This window comes from Protopterus annectens, chromosome 7.part0 (assembly GCF_019279795.1).
Source record: "Protopterus annectens isolate FY-2018-M chromosome 7.part0, PAN1.0, whole genome shotgun sequence".
NCBI lineage: Eukaryota > Metazoa > Chordata > Ceratodontiformes > Protopteridae > Protopterus > Protopterus annectens.
Window position 1 is genome coordinate 1,740,388,069 of NC_056739.1, and position 22,036 is coordinate 1,740,410,104.

The following is a 22,036-nucleotide window of genomic DNA, read 5'->3' on the forward strand; positions in this document are numbered from 1 at the left end:
GAGGATGGCTAACTACAAGGAAGCAGGAGCTGCCAAAATGCCCTGCAAAACAGCAGTGGCAAAACCAGCCCTGGACTTAGAGTAAAGTGGCAGGTGATAATGCCTAGAGAAAGTATGCACAGAACTCCAAGTAGCTGCCTCCAAAATATCCTTGGTTGCCACTCCCCTCAAAAAAGCTGTTGAAGTGGCAGTAGCCCTAGTGGAATGAGGCCTAATCCCAGCTGGAATCTCCTTGCCATGATGGGAATAACAGAAAGCAATGCAAAACCCAATCCACTTAGAAATAGTTTGTTTTGACACAGGCTTGCCCTGAGAACTCAAAGCAAAAGAAACAAACAACTGCTGAGACTGCCTGAACCCTTTAGTGCTGTCCAAATAATAACGCAACTGCCTGTGAACATCTAAAGTGTGCAAAATCTTTTCCCCTTTATTTTGGGGATTTGCATAAAAAGTAGGCAAATGAATAGTTTGGTTTAAAGCCACACTAGAAACCACCTTAGGCATAAAGGAAGGATTAGTACGTAATGATACCCTAACCTTATGGAAAATCAAGAAAGGCTCAACCGCCATGAGGGCCTGTAATTCAGAAACCCTTCTTGCAGAGGTAATGGCCAACAGAAAAGCAGTCTTCCATGATAAATATTTCAACTCAGCAGTAGCTGCAGGCTCAAAAGGTTGTAGAGTGAGTTTCTCCAACACAAAATTGAGATCCCAAGCAGGAGTAGGAGCTCTTCGTGTGGGTCTTATATTCTTTGCCCCTCTAAGAAATTGCTTGAACAAAGGATGAGAAAACAATGGTGGGTCGCAATCATAGTGAGCAGAAATTGCTGCAGCATGAACTTTAATAGAAGAGAAAGACAAACCTTTGTCTAGTAACTCAGTAAGATATTGAAGAGCCACACTCAAATTAGGCTCAGAAACATCAAAATCTTTTGCTGCACTCCAAAATAAAAATCACTTCCATTTATCTGCGTACACTTTCCTTGTGCTAGGCCTTCTAGCTTCCAAAATCACATTCAAAACTTGTTGTGGAAGTTGAGACCCTCTATGGTTCAAAACAGAATATGCCAGGCTGTCAGGTGAAGAGAGTGAAGTTTGACATTGAGCAAATGGCTGTCCTCCTGTGACAACAGGTGTGGAACCGAAGGCAAAGGCCATGGAGGCTTCCATACCAGACTTCTCAGTAATGGGTACCACTGCTGTCGAGGCCAATCTGGAGCTATTAAAATCATCCTTGGCTTGTCCTGTCTGACCTTTAGAAGTACCTTTAGGAGGAGAGGCAGAGGTGGAAAGGCATACACATGAAGATTGTTCCAATTGAAAGAAAGAGCATCCACTTTCCAAGCTGTGGGATGAAACCTTTTTGTGCAAAACTTTGGCAGCTGATGGTTTAGTGGAGAAGCGAACAGATCTATGTCTGGAGTTCCCCATGACACTGTCAATTTCTGAAACACATGAGGATCCAATTTCCACTCGTGGGGATCCATAATTGCCTGCTCAACACATCTGCTAAGGAGTTCTGTGCTCCTGGCAGAAACCTTGCCTGAAGATTGAGTTGTAAACTGAGAGCAGTCTCCCACAAAATCATTGCTTGCCTGCATAGAGGATAAGAATGAGTTCCCCCTTGCTTGTTGATGTACCACATGACAGTTGTGTTGTCTGTTAGAATCAACACCTGTCCTGGAAGAAGTAATTCCTGAAAGCTATTAATGCAAACTGGACTGCTAACATCTCCTTCATGTTGATATGTAGATGTTGTAGTCTGACAGGCCACTTGTTTTGTATCCACTTTCCATTTAGATGAGCTCCCAAGCTTTGTCTGAGGCATCTGTCGTTAAAATCTGACTCGCCTCTGGCCGGGTCACAGAGAGTCCCTTGTTTAGGTGACATTCCTGAGCCCACCACAAAAATTCCTTTTGAATGCAAGGTATTATTTGAATGACAGTGTCCAGATCCTGGCAGTGCTGTGTCCATACATTTTGAGATACCACTGTAGCTTCCTCATATGCAGTTTGGCATTGGGAAGCACCAGAATACAAGATGCCATGAACCCTAAGGCTTGAAGGACTGTCTTTGCAGTCAGCCCGGACTGATGAGATAGTTGATGGAAGTAAAGGGATAGACTCTTTTGTTTGTCCGGGGTTAAAAAGGCCATCTGGGATGCTGTATTCAGTCTCACACCCAGAAAGCACATGTCTTGAGAGGGTACTAGACTGGACTTTATTTCGTTCACAGAATACCCTAGGCATCTTAGCACTGCTATCACATATTCCAAATGATGGAGAAGCTCTTCCCTTCCTTGAGCCAGAATTAGGCAGTCGTCCAAATAAGGATAGATCTGTATTCCTTTTAGTCTGAAGAAAGCTATCACTGGAGCCAGAACTTTCGTGAACACTCTGGGCAGTAGATAAGCCAAAGGGCAATGCAGAGAACTGATAGTGAGAAGTCCCAGCTCGAAAACGCAGATACTTTCTGCAACTTAGTCTGATAGGAACATGAAGGTAAGCCTCCTTGAGATCCAAAGTTACCATCCAATGATCTTTGCCCAGCAGAGGTAAAAGCTGCTGTAACGCCAACATTTTGAACTTGGGAATGTCCAGATAAGTGTTGAGGATAGATAAATCCAAAATTGGTCTCCACGTGTTCCCCTTCTTTGGTACTAGGAACAGGCGAGAATAAAATCCTAGGCCCACTTCTGGCAGAGGAACCGGCTGTATGGCCCCTAGTTGGAGCAACAGAGAAACCTGTTTGTGAGCCTCTATTCTTTGTTGAGGAGGAACGTCTGGCATGCCTTTGAAAGGAGGCAAGGTATGGAAATAAAACCTGTAGCCGTGGTGTATGATATCCAATACCCATCTGTCCTGGGTAATTAAACTCCAATTTTCTTTGAAAAGCGCCAACCTTCCTCCCAAAGGTGCTGCCAGACGAGCAGGCTCTGGCAGCTGAAAAGGTAGGTCATTGGGTCTGCTTACGAAAGGACTGACCCCTGCCCTCACCAAGCCTGTGCAGGAGAACTCCCTGTTCTAGGCCTGAAAGAGCCCTGAGCTCTGCCCTTACCACGCCTAGATCTACCCCTAGACTGGGAATCATAAGAAGGATACGCCCACCCCTTAGTAGGCCAATTTCTACTAAACTTTGGAGGCTGGACCTGCAAAAATCTTTAACAGTCTGCATAGACTTAGCCTTGTCTTCCATTTTCTTTAAAACTGTCTCAACAGGAGGACCAAACAACACGTCAGATTGTAAAGGAGCATCTAAAATCCTTGTTTTAAGATGTTCAGACAAATTCTGATCCCTCAGCCAGGCGTGCCTGCGAAGAACTGACCCAGTGGCAGCCACCCTAGACGAGGCCTGTACAGCATCAAAACCACATTGCAAAGAATGCTTACCCACCTGTTCAGAAACATGCACTAAATCTTGCAACTCTTTACAATCAATACCTACTGCCAGAGCATCAACCTTAGACTTCAATTGTGAAAGGAGATAGTTTTGGTATTTCAACATGTGAAACTGGCAATTCAGAGCCCTCATAGCAAGAGTGGAAGAAGTATAGACCTTCTTTCCCCATCTATCCAAGGCCCTAGCCTCCTTGTCTGCAGGAACCGGATTTTTAACAACAGAAGCCTTAACACCTTTAGGCCCCTGGCTAACAGTTTCTGGGTCTGCCCTAGGACTCTTAAAAAGATACTTATGAGCTTCAGGCACCCTGTAATATCTATCCGGCTTAACAGGAGCAGGAGGCAAAGAATCAGGATTAAGAGAAGCCTCTGTAAAAACATCTTCCACTACATCCAAAACAGGAGGTATAGCCAAAGGCCTATGCTGGGGTAAAACAGAAATTCCCTAAGCCTTTTCCTGGAATCAGAGAAGTCCTGACCTTCCCACTTAAAATGCTCCCTCATGGCATGAAGAGTTTCTGAAAAAGAAAAATCCTCAGGAGTAGCAGCAGAAGGTGTAGAATCATCCACATCAGAATCGGAATAAGGAGAGTACTCCTGCAAGTCTTCAGCCGAAGACTCTGAAATATCTGAAGCCTGCTCAAAACCCCCCAGCTCAGGCTCCACCCTAGGTCTCTTATCAGGAGGGGGCATAGAACCCCTAATTAAAGTAATCAAATCTTCTGCCATTTTAAGCATATGCTTCTTGGGCACAGTACCTGAAGAGCTAGGGGTAACACCAACTGAAGCCAAACCTGGCCTGCCCCTGGGAGAAGCCTTTGAAACAGAAGGAGAGGGCCTAGCCACCTTAGGAAGGGAGGGGAGTATAGTAACCTTAGAAGCCCCCTCAGCCTGACTTGTCTCCTGAGAGGCCACATCTTGCAATAATAAGGTCTCACCCTGGGAACACAAAGAAACCTCCGGTGGAGCCACCGGCTCCACCGACACCTCTAAAGAACCGGCGTCCGGTACAGACGGTTCTTCTAGCCTAGGCTTAACTGCCTTGTCCTTGCGCTTCTTCGAAGAAGCGGGCGTCGGAGCATCCGACGGCATTTTATAGTTGCACCGCTTCCCAAAGACTAACCTTGCACAATCCAACCTTCTCTTTATAGTGCGTTTATTAAATCTAGCACAAGAGCGGCAGCCAACAACGCCGTGCTCAGGCCCTAAGCAAGGAATACACAAAGTATGATAATCTCTATGCGGTATCTGTTTCCCACAAGAAATGCAATTATTGACTTTTTCTGACATCCGGTAAATGACTGAGGCAAGAAAAAACTAAAATATTCCCCAACGGGGTACTTAGCCAACTTTGAACTCGGTCTGAAACTTCTAAATCGAAAAATCTCAGAACGCCAACCGGCACTTGCAATGCTGCTTCTGCATCGGACCATGCGGCAAAAAAGACTGAGGATATGACGTCGGTCATGCGCATTTGTACCCTGACGTCCTGATGTCAGTCAAATGCGCCCTGACCGACGTCAGCCTTATACTTTGATATTCGGGCCGACCGAGGACAGCGGACTACCCTAGTGTCAGGACTGCAGCAATGTGAGATGAAGAACATCTATGAATTACTACACATAAAGTAGCTTGTTAACAGCTCATAGCATTAATTCTCTAGTTAACTGTCAGACCAAAGATTCCTTGTGCAGGGGCACTCCGGATCTGGAATATTCAGACTTCAATCAAGTAACTTGCTTGAAAAATTATACTTTAACTTTGCAGTGCAGAACACCAACTGCTTATTTTACTGAGAAAATACAACAGAACCCAATGTACCATTTATAAACCACATAAGGCTGCCTTCTACTTCATTAAAAACGTGTTCTGACTTCTAATGGTAAAAAAACCATTTTTGTTGACTTATTTACTCTTTATTGACTAGGTCAGTGTCTTCTTTTCAGGGAAGACCTGAGGTAGTATTCATACTGACTAGGGATTTGGCTGGGGCACTGGGGATCTTTCACTTCTATTTTTCGATAACCATCACAGTAACTTTTACATCTACAAACTCAGGCAGCTGGGATCTTGGTTTAATGTCTTATCTGAAAGATGGCACACTCAGGAGTGCAGTACTCCCTTCCATGCTATACTGCAGTGTCAGTATTAGAAAATTACTACAAGTACTTGGTGTGGGAAAAGAGCCCACAGCCTTCTGATAGCACCAAATGCAAGTGTGCTACCTGTTGGCCCCCTGACACCATTTTTGGCAGACTACACAACCAATAACATTACAATCTGTAGCAAGAGCACAGACCAAGCAATTGTAATTCTATGGCAACAAAAAGAGTTTTCAGTGAATATATTCGCACTAATATAAAATGGAGAAATGTTATATAGAAGAAGAAAAAACACTGTGCTAGACAGTATTATAAAATGGCTTACACATGATTATTTCCACTGCAGGAACTGCAAGGCTAGATTGTGAGAAAGAGGGAAAACTAGCAACCAGCACTCTCAACTATATTACCAGCATACCTCTTAACTGTCCAAATATTTTGTCTCATGTTTTTGATCTGCTCCTCATAAAATATGTAGTTTTCTGCCAAATCTCTGGGATGATCTGTGGAGTGAAGTCATTACATAATGACATATATTTGAGTTTCAGATTTATTATCCTTCAGAAAATACATGCTAACTCAAATTGTGTTTTTCTAGGGACTTTCTAAGTTTATAAGAGCAATGTTTCAAATTTGTCCCTAGTTTTGGGCATTTGACCCCCCCCATTATTTCAGGCTTTGTCCAGATTTCTTACACAAAGAGGTTGAGAGGTATGATCACCAGATGATATGACTTATGAAGAGGGCATTAGAAGAAAGCAGCGTCTCTCTTGCAATTACATTGTAGATAACCTATTGAAATACAGTTTGGTATAACTGTGCCTGCCAGCTCAGATAACCTCACAGATACACATACCACTTTATGATAAGGTATCAAACAAATTGCTAAACATTAAAGGTGACAGTTTGAAGATCAGCCAAGATGAAGAAAAAAGCATGGTAGTCACCCAAGATGGCCAGTATTAAAAAAAACAAAAAAAAAACACGGAGAGTGAAAAGGGAAAGTGAATACCCGATAGAAGTTGAGGGCCAACAGAAATATAGGCATCTCCCACAGTCTAGATGCGATCACTGCACTGTTTCCTGCTGCAGTTGTTGACCACTCAGCAGATGTCTGCCTTCTGTCATTAAGTGAGTAAGCATGTGTACATTATGACTCAAAGAAGTTATTCTGCACTCACGTAAGCTCAGCATGCGGTGCTCCTGTTTTAACCCCTTTAGTTCCTGGGAGACAAATGTCTTCATCTGCTTGATATCCATCCCCTGGCGTTTCTGCTCAAGAAAATATTAAAATGTTGTTTTGTATCAAACTTTATTACTCTCAGATCATCATGGATCAAAACATTAGAAGATGGCCTCAAAGTAAAATTTACATACATCATACTGTGCCTGTAAGTTCCGTGCTTTCTGACTCAGGTGGCCAAACACATTTGAGAAATGTTCACTTCGGATCTCATTAAAAACCTGGAAAGTAAATACAATGGTTGGCAGAGACTACTTGACATATACACTACAATAAAAAAATCAACAGAGGTCCTCAGACATCTCAAGGCTTATAAAAAATCACCCTCCCCACCACCAATCACACACAGATCCAAAGTAAGTTTCAAACTAGATTTGACAACAGCAACATAATTTCTGTGTCATTAGCAGCAGCAACACTTTTGACAAGTCATCCTGTTTTTAACATTCACAGTTTAGATGCATTACACTGTTATTTAGGGATGGTAACTGTTAGACTTGTATATCTGATACTTAAAGAGTGCCCTTTACTTATAAATATTGTGTGATTATGAAGAAATATATACTAAGTTTGAAACTTGTATTTTGGTGAATTCCCCTTTAAGCACAGCAAAATCAGAGTTAATATATACAAATAAAGAGGGAGAAGGGGGCTTGCCCTATGCAAAAAAGTTTTAAATGTGCAACATCGACTTCTGCAGTTAGCTGTTTACTTGCGCTTAATCACACTTTAATGTTCCTAGTTTCAGGACTCACATTATCATGTATCAAACTTCCAAAAGAACATACAGTAAATGCCATCAGGCACACAAAGAATACTGAAGCAGTCAAAAGTGTAGCATGGCAGTACTCTATCCACTCAAAGGAAAAAATGTAGCCTGACAATGAAACATTGGCTCACAGACGTAAGCACCTTTATCCCTACTGTTAGCTAATCTCCCCAACAACACATATAACAAAATAACCTTTATAAACAAACAAACAAAAAATCAGATTAGTATTAAACAACTGGAAAATGGGAAAACTTAACACATCCAAAAAAAAAAAAAATCTAAACCTTTGCAAAAAATACTAAGAACAAGTAAATGTAAATAATAAAACACAAGTAATAGCAAAAAGTGTGAATGGATAGGTGCATAAATACATATATATGTAATATATAGGTGTCTGGTGCACGGCACTAAGACATACTGTACTGTACAGTACATTTAAGAAATGAGTTTTGTGATGAGTGGAGAAACTTAAATCTCTAATCTTACAGAGGTTCATTACTAATCTTATGACCAAAGAGACCACTGAGAAGCTCAGCCATATCGATCTGCACTGGTGGAAAGCTAACAATGTCCCTTATTAACTTCGTTCTCCCTACATATCTCAGGTGAAAACTTGTGAACACCCATCCAGGCATCCAGACTGGTTTCACCAGTTGCAAGGGAAATACTCTGCTTAATATGTTAGGGTAGCCTAATCCAGAAACAGGGAACACATCGGATTGGGTATCTGTTATGCCATCTGGCAGTACTGATGTGGTACTATTGGATTAGGTCTACAGAGGGTGAAGGAGTCCAAAGAGTGCTGTATCTTTCATAGCATGGAAGGCTACACAAAGAATACCTCTCATGAGAGAGGGATGGATATTTTAGTCATTCAGAGAAGCTAAGAGTACTGTGACCAGAATATTTTTGGTGAGAAAACAGAGGTGCTTCAAGTTGGTTTAGTTGCTTAAGACGTGCATACCAAAGGGGGAGCTGTAGTCAATGATGGGCCTAAAAATGGAAGAATAAATGAGAAATGTAACTTCTTTGGATCTGGGGGAGATACCATGAAGATAAATTGTACAAGGTAGAAGGATTTTCTAACCACCACAGAAACATGGTGGTCAAAGGAGTGTATGTTACCAACAAAGGTACCAAAGTCCTGATAACTGTATCAGATTTGCAGTCCAACAAATTCCATGTATCATACTCGCACAGACCTCCACATCTTTTGTTTATCAATTTTTTTTCTGCTTTTAAGTTACAGCTGTTTCCTTTTTTAAGTTACAGTTGAATTTCCTATTACTTTTAATGGTTTACATTAACTGCCTAAGATTCTACTGAACAGGGCTTTTGGTAGTTTGCACAGGTTTTTTTGAATGGACAAACTCATGAATGTTTTTTTAAGTGACATGTTATTTAATCAACAGTTTTTAGTAGTATACTGAAGTTTATGTTAGCTTAACAGTTAAGTTACCTTTTTTTTTTTAATTAAGAGCACTTGAACATACTAGGCAAGTGAGTGATCACTGGGACCATAAGATGCCTAGCTAAATACAACTAAGCACAACAAACTTAAAAGTTCTTGTTATGCTTTTCAAGCATTCAGTAATGCTCACCTCCCAAACTGAGCAGAGCAATACATGATAATCCTGGGGTAAATTTATGTCTACCCATTCGTCATCAAGACTAGCCTTAAAGGTAGCAAAATAAGTACTTTAGTTGTCCTGTAGTGGAAACTCATTGTACATGCTAGGAAAATGTTCAGTTAGAAATCTATCCCTCCAGCAAACCTTGTTAACTTGCTGTTGTAGATTAGGTCCTTAGTGCGAGTGTTTGTACAGCCAATGGTTTGGCACAGAAATAGGTCAAATAGTACTGGGTCTTTCATGGCTGTAAAAGCAAGACACAGGTTATCTCTCAGCAACCTATAGGCTACTGAGTATAAGAAGAGTTGTGCTAATTTACTGAGATACTTGAAGGATTTAAGACCTTTACTTTCCTCCGTTAGAAATATCTGAGGCCCTTTCATTTGAGCGATATGCCTACATCTGCATATACTAAAGGGGACTGCATTTAATGAAGGATTTGTTATGGAAAGACTACAGTACTAGGATGACTTTCCAGAATCTTGAAGATATTCCCTTAGAAACCCACTAGGACAGAAAGAAGGATGTCCGGACTATGGTGAAAACATGATGATCAAAGGATAGAGCATTATCCAGACAAGTACCTATGTCTCCTATGACTACCTGAAGAAGAGCATGGTTTATAATATATGAGGTAGGAGCAACTTTTCTGCCAAATGCTACTATGCCACACTTTTTTATTCAGTACAAGATTGGTTTAGATACAGCAGGAGTGTGCCTATTCCAGCCTTTGCTGAAGCTATTTTGTATTTTATTTTTTATTTAATATTTGTTGACCGGGAAATTCCGACTAGGTTCCACAAAGCCTGTTTTCAGTGGAGGCCCTGGGAGAAATGCTCCAGATGCATGTCTTTGCAATGTGGGAGGAAACTGGAGTACCCGAAGGAAACCCACGGGAACACAGGGAGAACATGCAAACTCCACACAGAAGGCACCCCAGCCGAGAATTAAACCAGAGAACCTCTTGCTGTGAGGTGACAACATTAACCGCTGCACCACTGCGCCACCCTTGTAACAGTGAATGAGTGGATAACAGTGTCCAGTTTGTATTCATCAGCAAAGTTAGTCAACCGCACTTCTGGGATACTGGATGTCTACAAAATAAATGTCAAACAGGCCCAGATCTTAGTCCTGTGGCAGCCCACTAATTACAACTTTAAATTCAGACAAGGAATTAGCAGCTTTCCCAACTTGGGATCTCTGTTGGGCAGCCAATTTACAATTTATCGGACAATGTGTTTGTTTATGGTTAGTGTAGACAGTTAAAATCAAGTCTATTTTTGCAGGTAACATCATTTTCTGACTGGTTAACTATGATTAGGGTTTTCTTCATCTTTTATAGTTTCTAGCTGGTTTATTTAGATGGGCAGTATTATTTTTCGGGGGCTATGTGTGAATGAAAAATGCAGTCTGCATTTTAGGTAGGACTAGGGTGGTTTGAAGGTGTGAGCATCTCTTTTTATTTAATAAATGCAGGATGCAAATTTTAACATTGTAAAGAATGACAGCACATTCAAAGTTTCGTTTATTTTTTAATTTTATTTAGCATTTTTAAGGTAAACTAAGAGTAGACTGGTATTTAATTTTAAGGTGGGACAGGAACTGTTTTTGTACCTATGCAGTGTGCAAACTTTAACTATATATTTTTTTAGTGAACAGTGTAAACATATTGAGTTTAGGGGAATTTTATTAGCTTTGATGATAACTCAAAATGTTCAGATAACTTTGGATGACTAACCAAGAGTGCAGACAATTGAAGATGATGTGCAAAGTGTAGATAAAAAAAAATCTATACACTGTATTACTTTTTTTTTTATTAGACTCTTTATATGGGGTCCACTATTAGAATACACACACACACACACATATATATATATATATATATATATATATACATACATACATACACTTCAGATAAGTGGTGTGAAATAAACAGAACAAAACACTAGCGATCATGGTGGTGCATACCTGGAGATGATCTATAAAAGTAGCATGTGTGATGGGGGGGTGTGCCACCTCCATCCATAAATCAAGAAACAGGAGGAGGAGGGGCTTGCCAGCTGCAAAGATGCTTTTTTGTTATTTTAGTATTAAATGTTTCTCATACAAAAACTATCACTCATTTATGATGGCAATTATGCAAAGTGATCACATATGTGTTGACAGCTTGTTAGAAAGGCTAGAAAAACATCTGTTACATTGTGCAGATATTTTTTATCTACACTCTTGGTACATCATCAAAAATGTATCTATATTACTGATGCGAAAATGGTCCTACTTAAAATCTCATAAACAGGCCATGCTTTAGCTCTCTCAAGGGTAACTTTTTTTTCCCCTCTAAAAGATGTATGTGCCGACATTTCTTCACAGCTACTTGTTTCACAACCCTTCGTGACAGATCAGTATGCCTTGTCTTTATTCTCTCATGTGTGAACACAAGCAAATGCACAAAAGGATGCTGTTCATGATCTGATGCTCATAGGTACAGATTTAAATAACCCTACCCTTAATGTCATACCCAGGCAGTGAAAATATTTGCCTAATGGGGCTCAAACAACAAGAAAGAGCTGTTAAGAAACTTTATCCCCTCAATCAGAATAGCTAAGGCCAAATGAAAGGCTTACATAAAAAAATATAAGGAGAATAAAAGTGAAATAAAAATATACAGCTCTACTCACTTCATTGTTCAATAACAAAACAAAAAAAAAGTTCACACAAGAACTGCTTCCTATATCGTAGAGATCCTCATTCAAATCTGAATACATATAGCACCTTTTTTGTATTTAACACCCACAGTTCTTTATGGCATTATGGCAGTTTTTGGGGGCTGGTTTCCTTAACTAAGTGACTTACCATTTAATAACAGGCAAGATAAGAAAAGGACAGTATGTAAAGAACAAAATAATATTAAGATTATTAATCTTGGATGTCCTGCAGTGGAGATATTAATAACTATTTGTTAATTTTTATTCATATTTACATTCTTATTTTCATAACTGAGATAACTACATGTTTGAAATGCCATCGTGGGAGACAGGCAATACATTCACTCTTCACATATAAATGCATTTGTAATATTTTTGTATATATGTTAATATTTCAAAACCATATGTTCCTGGAGACTTTCCAAAAGATTGACTATTTCATCCCATTTTATAACTGTTATTGACCCTCATCTACATCTAACCTTGGCATAATTAAGACTTTGATAAATATTCACATTTTTGCTTTTTCTTGAGTTCAATATTTCTCTGCTTTACACAAATTTTCATACAATTTCAGAAATGTTTCAGATACATCTACAGGATCTCTGGTCATTTTACTTGTTATAGACTTACTAAATTTGGCGACGATCCTTTCTATCTTATGTTATTGTCCAAGTCGTGCTAAAAGTTTGTGTACTAGAGTTTTTATCAAAAATCAGTTGCTTTTAACTAGTGCGTATTACCTAGATACAGGGTAGGTCTGGCCAACCATTTGGTGTTGGTAGGGTGTGGAAGTGGAATCTGCATCCTTGGGAAACTATGTTCAAATCCCAATTGTCCTGGGTGATGAGTTCCCAGTTTTTTGCATGCAGGGCGAGCTTTCCTCCTAAGGGAGCAGGTAGTAGAGCAGAGCGTGGAAGGGTTAAGGTTAAGTCACTGTGCCATTTTTCAGTAGGGGGGTGGCTTACTACTCCCTGCTTTGGAAGTGGGAGACCCCCACTGCTTAGGTTTGTGCGAAGCCTGAGACTGTAGCCTAGGTGGTTTGCTCTTCCGGGGTTTGGACTGAAAAGACCTAGAAGGGACTGGAAAGGACCAGTTCTTAGAAGGCCAATGCCTACTGAATCTGGGAGGCTGTACTTGTAGGAAATCTTTAAAAGTTTGCATAGATTTAGCTTTTTCCTCCATCCTTTTGAGGACGACTTCTGCTTTGTTGCTAAAAAGGCAGTCTTGGTTTAAGGGAGCATCCAGTAATTTAGCTTTTACATGATCTGGCAAGTTTTGTTCCTTAAGCCAAGCATGCCTTCTAAGTACAGACTCAGTGGCAGCAGCCCTGCAAGATGCTTCTAAAGCATCAAAACCACATTGCAAAGTATGTTTACCAACTTGTTCTGCAGAATGCATTAAATCCTGTAATTCTTTGTGTTCAGTACAGTCAGGAATCAACATAATTTTCTGTTTAAGTAGCCCCATAACATGCTGCTGATACTTTAACACATGAAACTGGCAATTTAAAGCCCTAATGGCCAAAGTTGCAGAAGTGTATACCTTCTTACCCCATCTGTCTAAGGCTCTAGAATCTCTAACAGAAGGGGTAGGATTTTTGGCAGCAGTAGCCTTAATGCATTTTGGTCCTTGGGAAATGGTCTCTGGATCCACAGAAGGATTCTTGAAGAGGAACTTGTGAGAGTCAGGTACTCTGTAATACCGGTCAGGGTTTCTGGGAGCTGGAGGTACAGTGTCTGGGGAAAGGCTAGATTCCAAGAAAGCATCATCTACAATGTCCAGAACAGGAGGGATAGCTAAAGGCCTGTGTTGAGGTAAGAGTAAGAATTCCCTAAGCCTCTTTTTGGAGTCAAGAGTAATCAAAATGCTCCCTAAGAGTGTGCAAGGTTTTACTGAAAGAAAAATCTTCTGGAGGGGAAGCATCAGAATCCTCATAAATATATAAGGGCAAATCCTGGTAATCAGAAGGAGGAGAAAAATCAGATTCCTGATCAGAAGAATCAAAAATAAACTCAGTTCTAGGTCTCTTAGAGGGAGAAGGCTGGCTTCCCCTAATCAAGGTAATGAGGTCTTCAGCCATTCTAAGCATTTGCTTTTTAGGCATATGGGCCTGGGCCTGTGGTTTGATCATCCGTTTTCTAGGTGTGGTGCAAGTTTTAGGCCTGGATGAAAATTATGGCTTTGGTTTAATATGATTATCTGTAGGCCTGAATATACCCTCAAAAGCCGGTGCCTGCACAGCAGCTCTGGAACCAACCAAGGTAGAGACATCCGCAGGTTCCATAGTCGAAGAAGCATCTCGCGGCATACTGGACTCCGAATGGGACTCAGTAGAGGCCTGCGAATCAGAAGTAGTGGGTATCAGGGGCTGCAAAAGCACCTCACCGAGTACCGGCGGACTTGCGACTAACTTAATGGAAGTGTCGTCGGCAGTTTTGGACCTATGCGGCCTGTCTTTATCCTGTCTTTATCCTTACGTTTTTTCAGAAGATCGGTAGTCGGATGGCTTGATGAAGCCATTTCAGAGTAGACAGAATAAGTACGAAAATAATTAGCTGCAAAAATAGCCCAATGACGGATAGTTTGGGTGTTGAATAAGGCACAAAACGGAAAAAGAGGGACGTCATGGTCTGGGCTTAAGCAGGGGATGCAGTAAGAATGAAAATCTCTATGAGGTATTTGCTTTCCACAGGTAAGACAATTGTTAACTTTTACTGACATCAGTTAGAGCAAGAAAAAGGATCCCCAATGGGGTACTTAGCTTTTCTGAAGACTTCGGGTCTGAACCTTGAAAATGAAAATTTCAGGAGTCGGATGACCGGCACTTGCGATCTGCTTCTGCTTCGGGCACCGCACCACAAGAAAGACTGATGCAATTGCGTCGGCTGCATGTTTTATACCCCTGACGACCTGACATCAAGGAAGATGCAACAGCATCCGATACAGAAATCTGAAGACTCTGGTAATCAGGCCGGCTGAGGGCTACCTGCAGGCAGATAACCCAAATGTGATGACTGCAACAGTGAAACATGAAGAACATCCATACTGCTGCTCACTAATCATCATCTCCCTTCTTAACCTAGCTTCCACTACTCTTTCCCATAACTTCAAGCTGTGACGTATCAGTTTTATCCCTCTGTAGTTACTACAGCTCTGCACATCACCCTTATTCTTAAAAAATTGGTACCAAAACACTTTTCCACTCCTCAGGCATCCTCTCACTTTTAAAGATTTCATCACAGAATCTGGTTAAAAACACCACTGTCTTCTGTCCTAAACACCCCAATTCCACGGGTATGTCATCTGGACCAACAGCCTTTCCATTCTTCATCCTCTTCATAGTTGTCCTTATTTCTTCCTTGCTAATCTGGTGCACTTCCTGATTCAATATCCCCACATCATCCAACCTTCTCTCTCTCTCATTCTCTTCATTCATCAGCCCCTCAAAGTATTCTATCTGCTCAACACACTCTCCTCACTTGTGAGTACATTTCCCTCATTATCTTTTATCACCCTTACCTGCTGCACATCTTTCCCAGCTCGGTCCCTCTGCCTAGCCAATCAGCACAGGTCCTTTTCTCCCTCCTTTGTGTCCAGCCTTTCATACAACTCTTCATATGCCTTATCCTTAGACTTCACCACCTCTCTCTTTGCCATACGCCTCATCTCCTTATACTCCTGCCTACTTTTTTCATCTCTCTAACAATCCCACTTCTTCGCTAACCTCTTTCTATGTATACTCTCCTGCACTTCCTCTTTCCACCACCAAGCCTCCTTGTCCTCCTTCCTCTGTCCAGATGTCACACCAAGCACCTTTCTAGCGGCCTCCCTTACCAGTTCTGCTGTAGTTACCCAGCTATTTGGAAACTTCACTGCCACCCATTGCCTGTCTTAACTGTTCACTGAACTCCACCTCACAATCACCCTTTTCAACTTCCACCACTTGATCCTTGGCACTGCCCTCATACTCCGCCTCTTGATCACCAACATCATCCTACAGACCACCATTCTCTGCTGCCTAGCTATGCTTTCCCTTGTCACTACTTTACAGTCTCCAATCTCCTTCAAACTGGCCCTCCTACACAGGATATAATGCATCTGTGTGCATCTTCCTCCACTCTTGTATGTCTCCCTATGCTCCTCCCTCTTCTTAAAATACGTATTCGCCACAACATGTCCATTCTTTTCGCAAAATCCAGTACCATCTGACCTTCTGCATTCCTCTTCTTAACACCATACCTACCCATCACTTCATCTCCTCTGCTCCCTTCATCAATATGCCCATTAAAATCTGCTCCAATCACTACTCTCTCAACTTTGGGTGCACTCACTACCACCTCATTTAACTCACTCCAAAATTTCTCTCTCTCATCCACTGCACAACCAAATTGCGGAGCATATGCACTAACATTCATCATCACACCATCAATTTCTAGCTTCATTAACATCACTCTATCTGGCACTCTTTTCACCTTCAAAACACTCTTGGCATACTGTCCCTAGGATAACGCTACCCAATTTCTCCTCCCATTCACACCATGACAGAACAATTTGAACCCACCTCCAATATACCTGGCCTTACTCCCCTTCCATCTGGTCTCTTGCACGCACAATATAGCAACCTTCCTTCTCTCCATCATGTCAGCTAGCTCTCTCCCTATACCAGTCATACTGCCAACATTCAAAGTTCCTACCCGCACTACCACACTCCTAACCTTCCTCCTGTCTTTCTGCCTTCGGGCATGCCTTCTCCCTCTTCTTCTTCTTCGTCTTCAGTCAACAGTAGCCCAATTTCCACCAACACCCTGTTGGTGGTCATTGCTAACCCGGGCCTTGACCAGTCTGGTATGGAAATCTGTATTGTTGTCCGCATACATCATCTGGCAAAGGTTTTACACTGGATGCCCTTCCTAATGAAACCCTCCCCATTTTTCCGGGCTTGGGACCAGCACAAATAAATGCACTGGCTTATGCATCCCCAGCGGCTAGGTTAAAACTTTTGTTTTAACTAAAACTCTCAAATGGGGTTGTTCAGAAATATAATTATTTATTTATTTGAGAATTTTAAGACTTTTTGTTTTAATTAAAAACCTCAAATAAATAAATAAATACATTTTCCCAAACAACCCCATCCCCTATTAACTTAAACACAGAAAAATACAGTTGTGTAAAATCTTACCAAACAATAGATGTCCTTCCCTTCACTGTTGCAGTATTCATTACACTAGGGATCCCCTGCCAAAAGTAGCCCGACATCTGGCCACTATACCAATGCCTTCGGTTGTAATAGGAACATCGCATATCACATGTATGCTCCCCGCTCGCAGCATAGGGCATAAAGGTGATGCACAGATGTACCTTCCTCAGAACTGATAAGCCCCAGGAGGGGCATCAGTCCAAGGAATACAAAAAAAAACATGCATCTAGAAGGAAAAAGTAAAACGAGGAAGGAAGGAGAGAGTGAATATTGCAATAGGGAAGGGAAGGACATCAACTGCTACCAAAAGATTTTACAAAACTGTACTATGTACTTCCATATCACTACTGTAGTATTCACTACACTACGAAAAGTACAAAAGCTCAAGAGGAAATATGGGAGGAGGAAGGTCCAGCACAGCCTTCAAGAAAGCCATGCAGGACAGCCCTGGCAAATCCGGTTCTATCCCTGGAAACCATATCCAACTTATAAAGTTTAGTAAAAGTATGCAAAGTCGTCGAAGTAGCTGCCTCAAGGATGGAGTGGCTATCCAATACTTTGAAAAAAAAACACCAGAGGAAACCACAGACCTGGTGAAATGAGCCTTAACAGAAGAAGTCATGCTTTTCCCACTAAAAGAATAACAAAAGGAAATGGCCTTAGAAATACAGGAAGAAATAGTTTGTTTAGAAACAGACAAACTTAAAGACTTAAGATGAAAAGAAAGAAAAAGTTGCTCAGATTTACGAATGGATTTAGTTATATCTAAATAACATCCGAGTTGTCTAAGCAAATTCAATGTATTAAAAACCTTCTCGCTAGCAGACTGCGGAGAGGGGAAAAAAGTTAGCAAATGAATAGACTGATTAAGAGACAACTCATTAACCATCTTGGGCATAAAAGAAGGATTAGTATGAAGAGACACCTTGCCCCTGTGAACAACTAAAAAGGAGGTACAGCCATAAGGGCCCAAAGCTCAGACACCCTAGGCTCTGCAAGAGGCAAACAGCATAGTGAAGATGCTGAAGCAAGATCAGATAAGGAAAGATTTGTATTCCCCTCATTCTGCAAAAAAGCAATCACAGGAGTGAGGCATTTGGTGAAAACCCTTGGGGCAGTAGAGAGGAAAAAGGGCAAAGCAGAGAACTGAAAATGCAAGGAAGAAACAAAGAAATGCAAAAATTTTCTGTAAAGGGGATGAATAGGAATACTGAAATGGGCATCCTTAACATTCGGACAGACTAGGAAAGCCTGAGGTAGAAGAAGAGGAAACAGGGTTTGAAGGGGCAACATTCAAAAGGAGGGAAAATTTAAAAAGGTGCCGAGCTGGGAAAGATCCAGAATGGATCTCCAGGTGCCTTCTTTCCTTAGAACCAAAAACATTCTGGAATAAAACCACTTCCCCTTTTGAGGATAATTCCTCTGCTTGGATGGTGCCTTGAGACAAAAGGCTTTGAAGAACCTCTGGAAAAAAGGGCAGCTGTTCCTGAGGAGGTTGAGGAATGCCCAAAAAAGGCGGAAGGGATTTCTAAACTATGTAATTCCCCTGATGAATGATGGAAAGAACTCAAGAATCCCGAGTAATCCTTAACCAATTATGAAGGGACAAAAAAAGACAAAGAGATAGAGGAACTTGGCTGAGGAGAGAGGGAAGAAGACAGTCAGACAGAACCTGGCCTGTCTGGAAAAGGAGGCTTCTGAGCTGTAGGAGTCTGAGTAAACTTAGCAGGAGCAGCCCTTCTAGTACCATTTTTACCCTTTGTAAGAGGGCTAGACTGTCTATGTACAAAGACAGACTTAGTAGTATAATTCCTCTGAAATTTGGGAACAGGAGAAAGAAAAATGCGTTTTAATTCCTGCATACCATTACCCTTCTCCTGAAGAGACTTATAAAGCTCAGCAGCTGCAGAACCAAAGAGATTTTTATTGTCAAGCGTAGCATCCATCAGTTTGGCTTTAATATCATCAGGCAGGGGCTGGAGGTAAAGCCAGGAATAATACTTTAATATGGAACCAAAGGCAACAGCTCTAGAACAAACATCAGCTGCATCACAGCTACATTTAATGGAATGGCGAGCTACTTCTGAATAGGACCTCAATAAAGACAGGGCTGAAGCCCTCCCCTCAGAATCTAGAGGGTCCAAAATAACTTGAAAAGCCTGAGAGAGAAGGGTAAAATACACCTGGTCATATGAGTCTGGTAATTTACAGTCCTAAAGGCCAGAGTAGCAGCAGTGTACACCTTTTTGCCCAATCTTTCCATGGTTCTACTGTCCTTGTCAGAAGGAAACAGTTTAATGGAAAGCAAAAGCTTGGAAGGCTTGCCAGAAGAAACAGAAATAACAGACGGGTCAGCACAGGGACACTTATAAAGCCTATCACATTTTTAGGAGGAGGGAGCTGTGAATCAGGAGCCTGAGAAGCTGCTGGAAATGTATCCAACAAAGCTGCAAGAACAGGAGGAACAGCAGAGGGCCTAGGAGGTTCCATTTGGAGGACTTCATAGTACCTCTTCTGAACATAAGAAACCTGGGTGTAGTCCCACTTAAAAAAATCTATCATACAAGAGATAGTATCACAAAAAACATCTCATCAGAAAAAGAGAATCTGAACTAATAAAGTCCTCTTCCTCGGAACCATAATCCAATGGAGAGGGAATCTGGGAGGAATAGACATTCATCAGAGTCTAAGTCCTTATCAGAAGAGTCCTGCTCCCTTGGCCTCTTAAAAGGAGTAGAGGATCAAAGAGGGGGCAGGAACAGAGATTCCATGACGAAGCCTCAAAGCAATGACAGTGTTAAATAACCCCTGTGTAAAATCCTTCCATTCATGTGGAGGATCCTTAGCAGAAGGGGAAATATGCATTGTCTTCTGCTTCTTCTTTAAAAAGACAGCTGCCCTACACATCTTAGGAAGTTTGGACCCCTGCTAACACTCAATCAACATAGTGGGAATCACCTCCCTAACAAGAATCTACAGAACACTCATCTATCCCCTTGGAAATAATCAACCACACTTCCACCTGAACATCTAAAACAGAGGTATTTAAAGCCTCAAAGGACATGCAAGAAACTGGATCCATGCCACCCTCTGAAGCAGCTGCACCAAAAGAATCTGACGGACAAACCACGTGACCCTCTAGGTTTCACAAGCCTTGAGAGAGACATCCGGGAGAGGGAGTAGAGCAGTAGAATCCAACCAAACATTTTTGGGCTTCTTCTTAGCAGATGGCCAAGGCCATGCAATTCCTCCATCATAGGTTGCACCAACAATTTAAGGCACTAGTTTTTCATGTAGCTAGATTACAAAGGGTTTTATGGACAAATGTCTAACAAATAGGGCACGACACATGGTCCTGAGAAATGCCTAAGCAACTCAAACACTGCTCGTGATGGTCCTCATGGGGAATCTGTCTCCCACACTAGCATCTTGCCTTTCTGGATGACATGTAACCATACAACCAAAAGAAAAGGTAATGATAAAAAAGTAAAACTCCAATAGGGCATTTATCTGAAATGGCTTGGTAACCAGCAGATGAAGGAGCATTCAACAGATGATTGAAGTTGGCATTCAGACTGGCAGCAAAGTAGTTCTGAGTAAGGTATGTCCATATGTCACCTTTACGCCCTACGCTGTGAGCTGGTTGCATGTGTTTGATGTACAATGTCCTTATTACAACCTAAGGTGTTGGTATACTGGCCGGACACTGGGCCACCCTTGGCGGGGGATCCCTAGTTTAATGAATACTGCAGAGTGATGTGGAAGGATTTCTAGCTATAGCTTCAACAAATTAAGTTTAACCCTACAGATAGAAACAATTGCCCCAAACTGGCCACTGTACTCACAGGCTATACCTAACTTAAAATTAAGGTTACAATTGCTAAACTGCACCCTACAGCCCATGTTCCCACTTACAGTGACTGCTGTCTTTTCCTTTCTTATCTCTATTCCACTCCCAGATCTGAAAAAAAAACAGCTTGTATGATTTCAAAGAACACTAGCTTTTAGCCTCAATTAAACTGCACTGGCTAACTTTATATAAAACTAAACTGTATACTGTTCTATTAATGAAATAAAGTACTGAGGCTGCTAGGGAGTCTTCTATCTCTTATGTACTTCCCATAATTTCAAACTTTATTTTTCTCTAATCTACTTCCAGTTCTACCTTTAAAAGTGGAATTTCCCTTAGCAGAATTGCTTAGAACTCTCAGAATTAACTGCACATGCAGACAGCTCTTCTCCATGTAAAAATTGTCAGCAATGAATATTTCCAAATTTCACTCGGAACAGAAAGTACAACTGCCATCAACTGCAGACTTTTAGATTCTCCACTGAACATTTGGTAATGAAGAAAAAAAGCTAATATCTTTGCAGATGTTAAGAAATTACCATTTTTCATGGCTTTCACAATTTTATCAGTTTTCAAGCCTACTAGCTTACAAAAAACACTTGTTTATAGGGTAAGCCAAGGGCATTAATCTAGACTTTTGCCCTTGTAAATACTTTGGAAACTTGCTTTTGTCCAGCCTTCACTCTCTTGTTACACTGTAAAGCCTATATTTCTTACAACTAAAAAGTACTTGTTTACTTTAATATATTTAAAATATACAGCAATCACTGAAAAGACCCCCCCCCCAAAAAAAATACCCGACTACACACTACACAAAACTGCCTTACCACAAATAACATGCAGTTTATATCATGAAATGTTTTATACAAATACCACCAAAAACAAAATTTGTACTTACAGTTATGTTTCCCCTTTTAGTGCCTTTCTGATCACTAATGACAAAGTGGGGTATATGCTTCACAATCTATCCACAAGTTTAACAAAGTTCAGTCTTTATCAGACACTTTTTTCTTCCAAAACCATATGTGATTGATGATTTATAGTCTCTTATTTATTCAATAATTTCAGTGCTGCAGGTCTTCCTGTTCATCTCCATCTCTCAACACCAGACTCTTATTCAAATCCAAGATACTCC

The 22,036-nt window shown here is 41.1% G+C and overlaps 1 protein-coding gene across 1 annotated transcript in view; it reads right to left on the reverse strand.

The window, feature by feature from the left end:
- The window catches only part of VPS33B (VPS33B late endosome and lysosome associated), a 2,132,768-nt gene that overhangs the window by 1,136,581 nt on the left and 974,151 nt on the right, over positions 1-22,036 (reverse strand). The window contains exons 13-14 of the mRNA XM_044078281.1: positions 6,878-6,964; positions 6,682-6,772 (exon numbers count right to left, since the gene is read on the reverse strand). Coding sequence (XP_043934216.1) covers positions 6,682-6,772; positions 6,878-6,964 — 178 coding nt within the window. The remainder of the gene's footprint in view (positions 1-6,681; positions 6,773-6,877; positions 6,965-22,036) is intronic.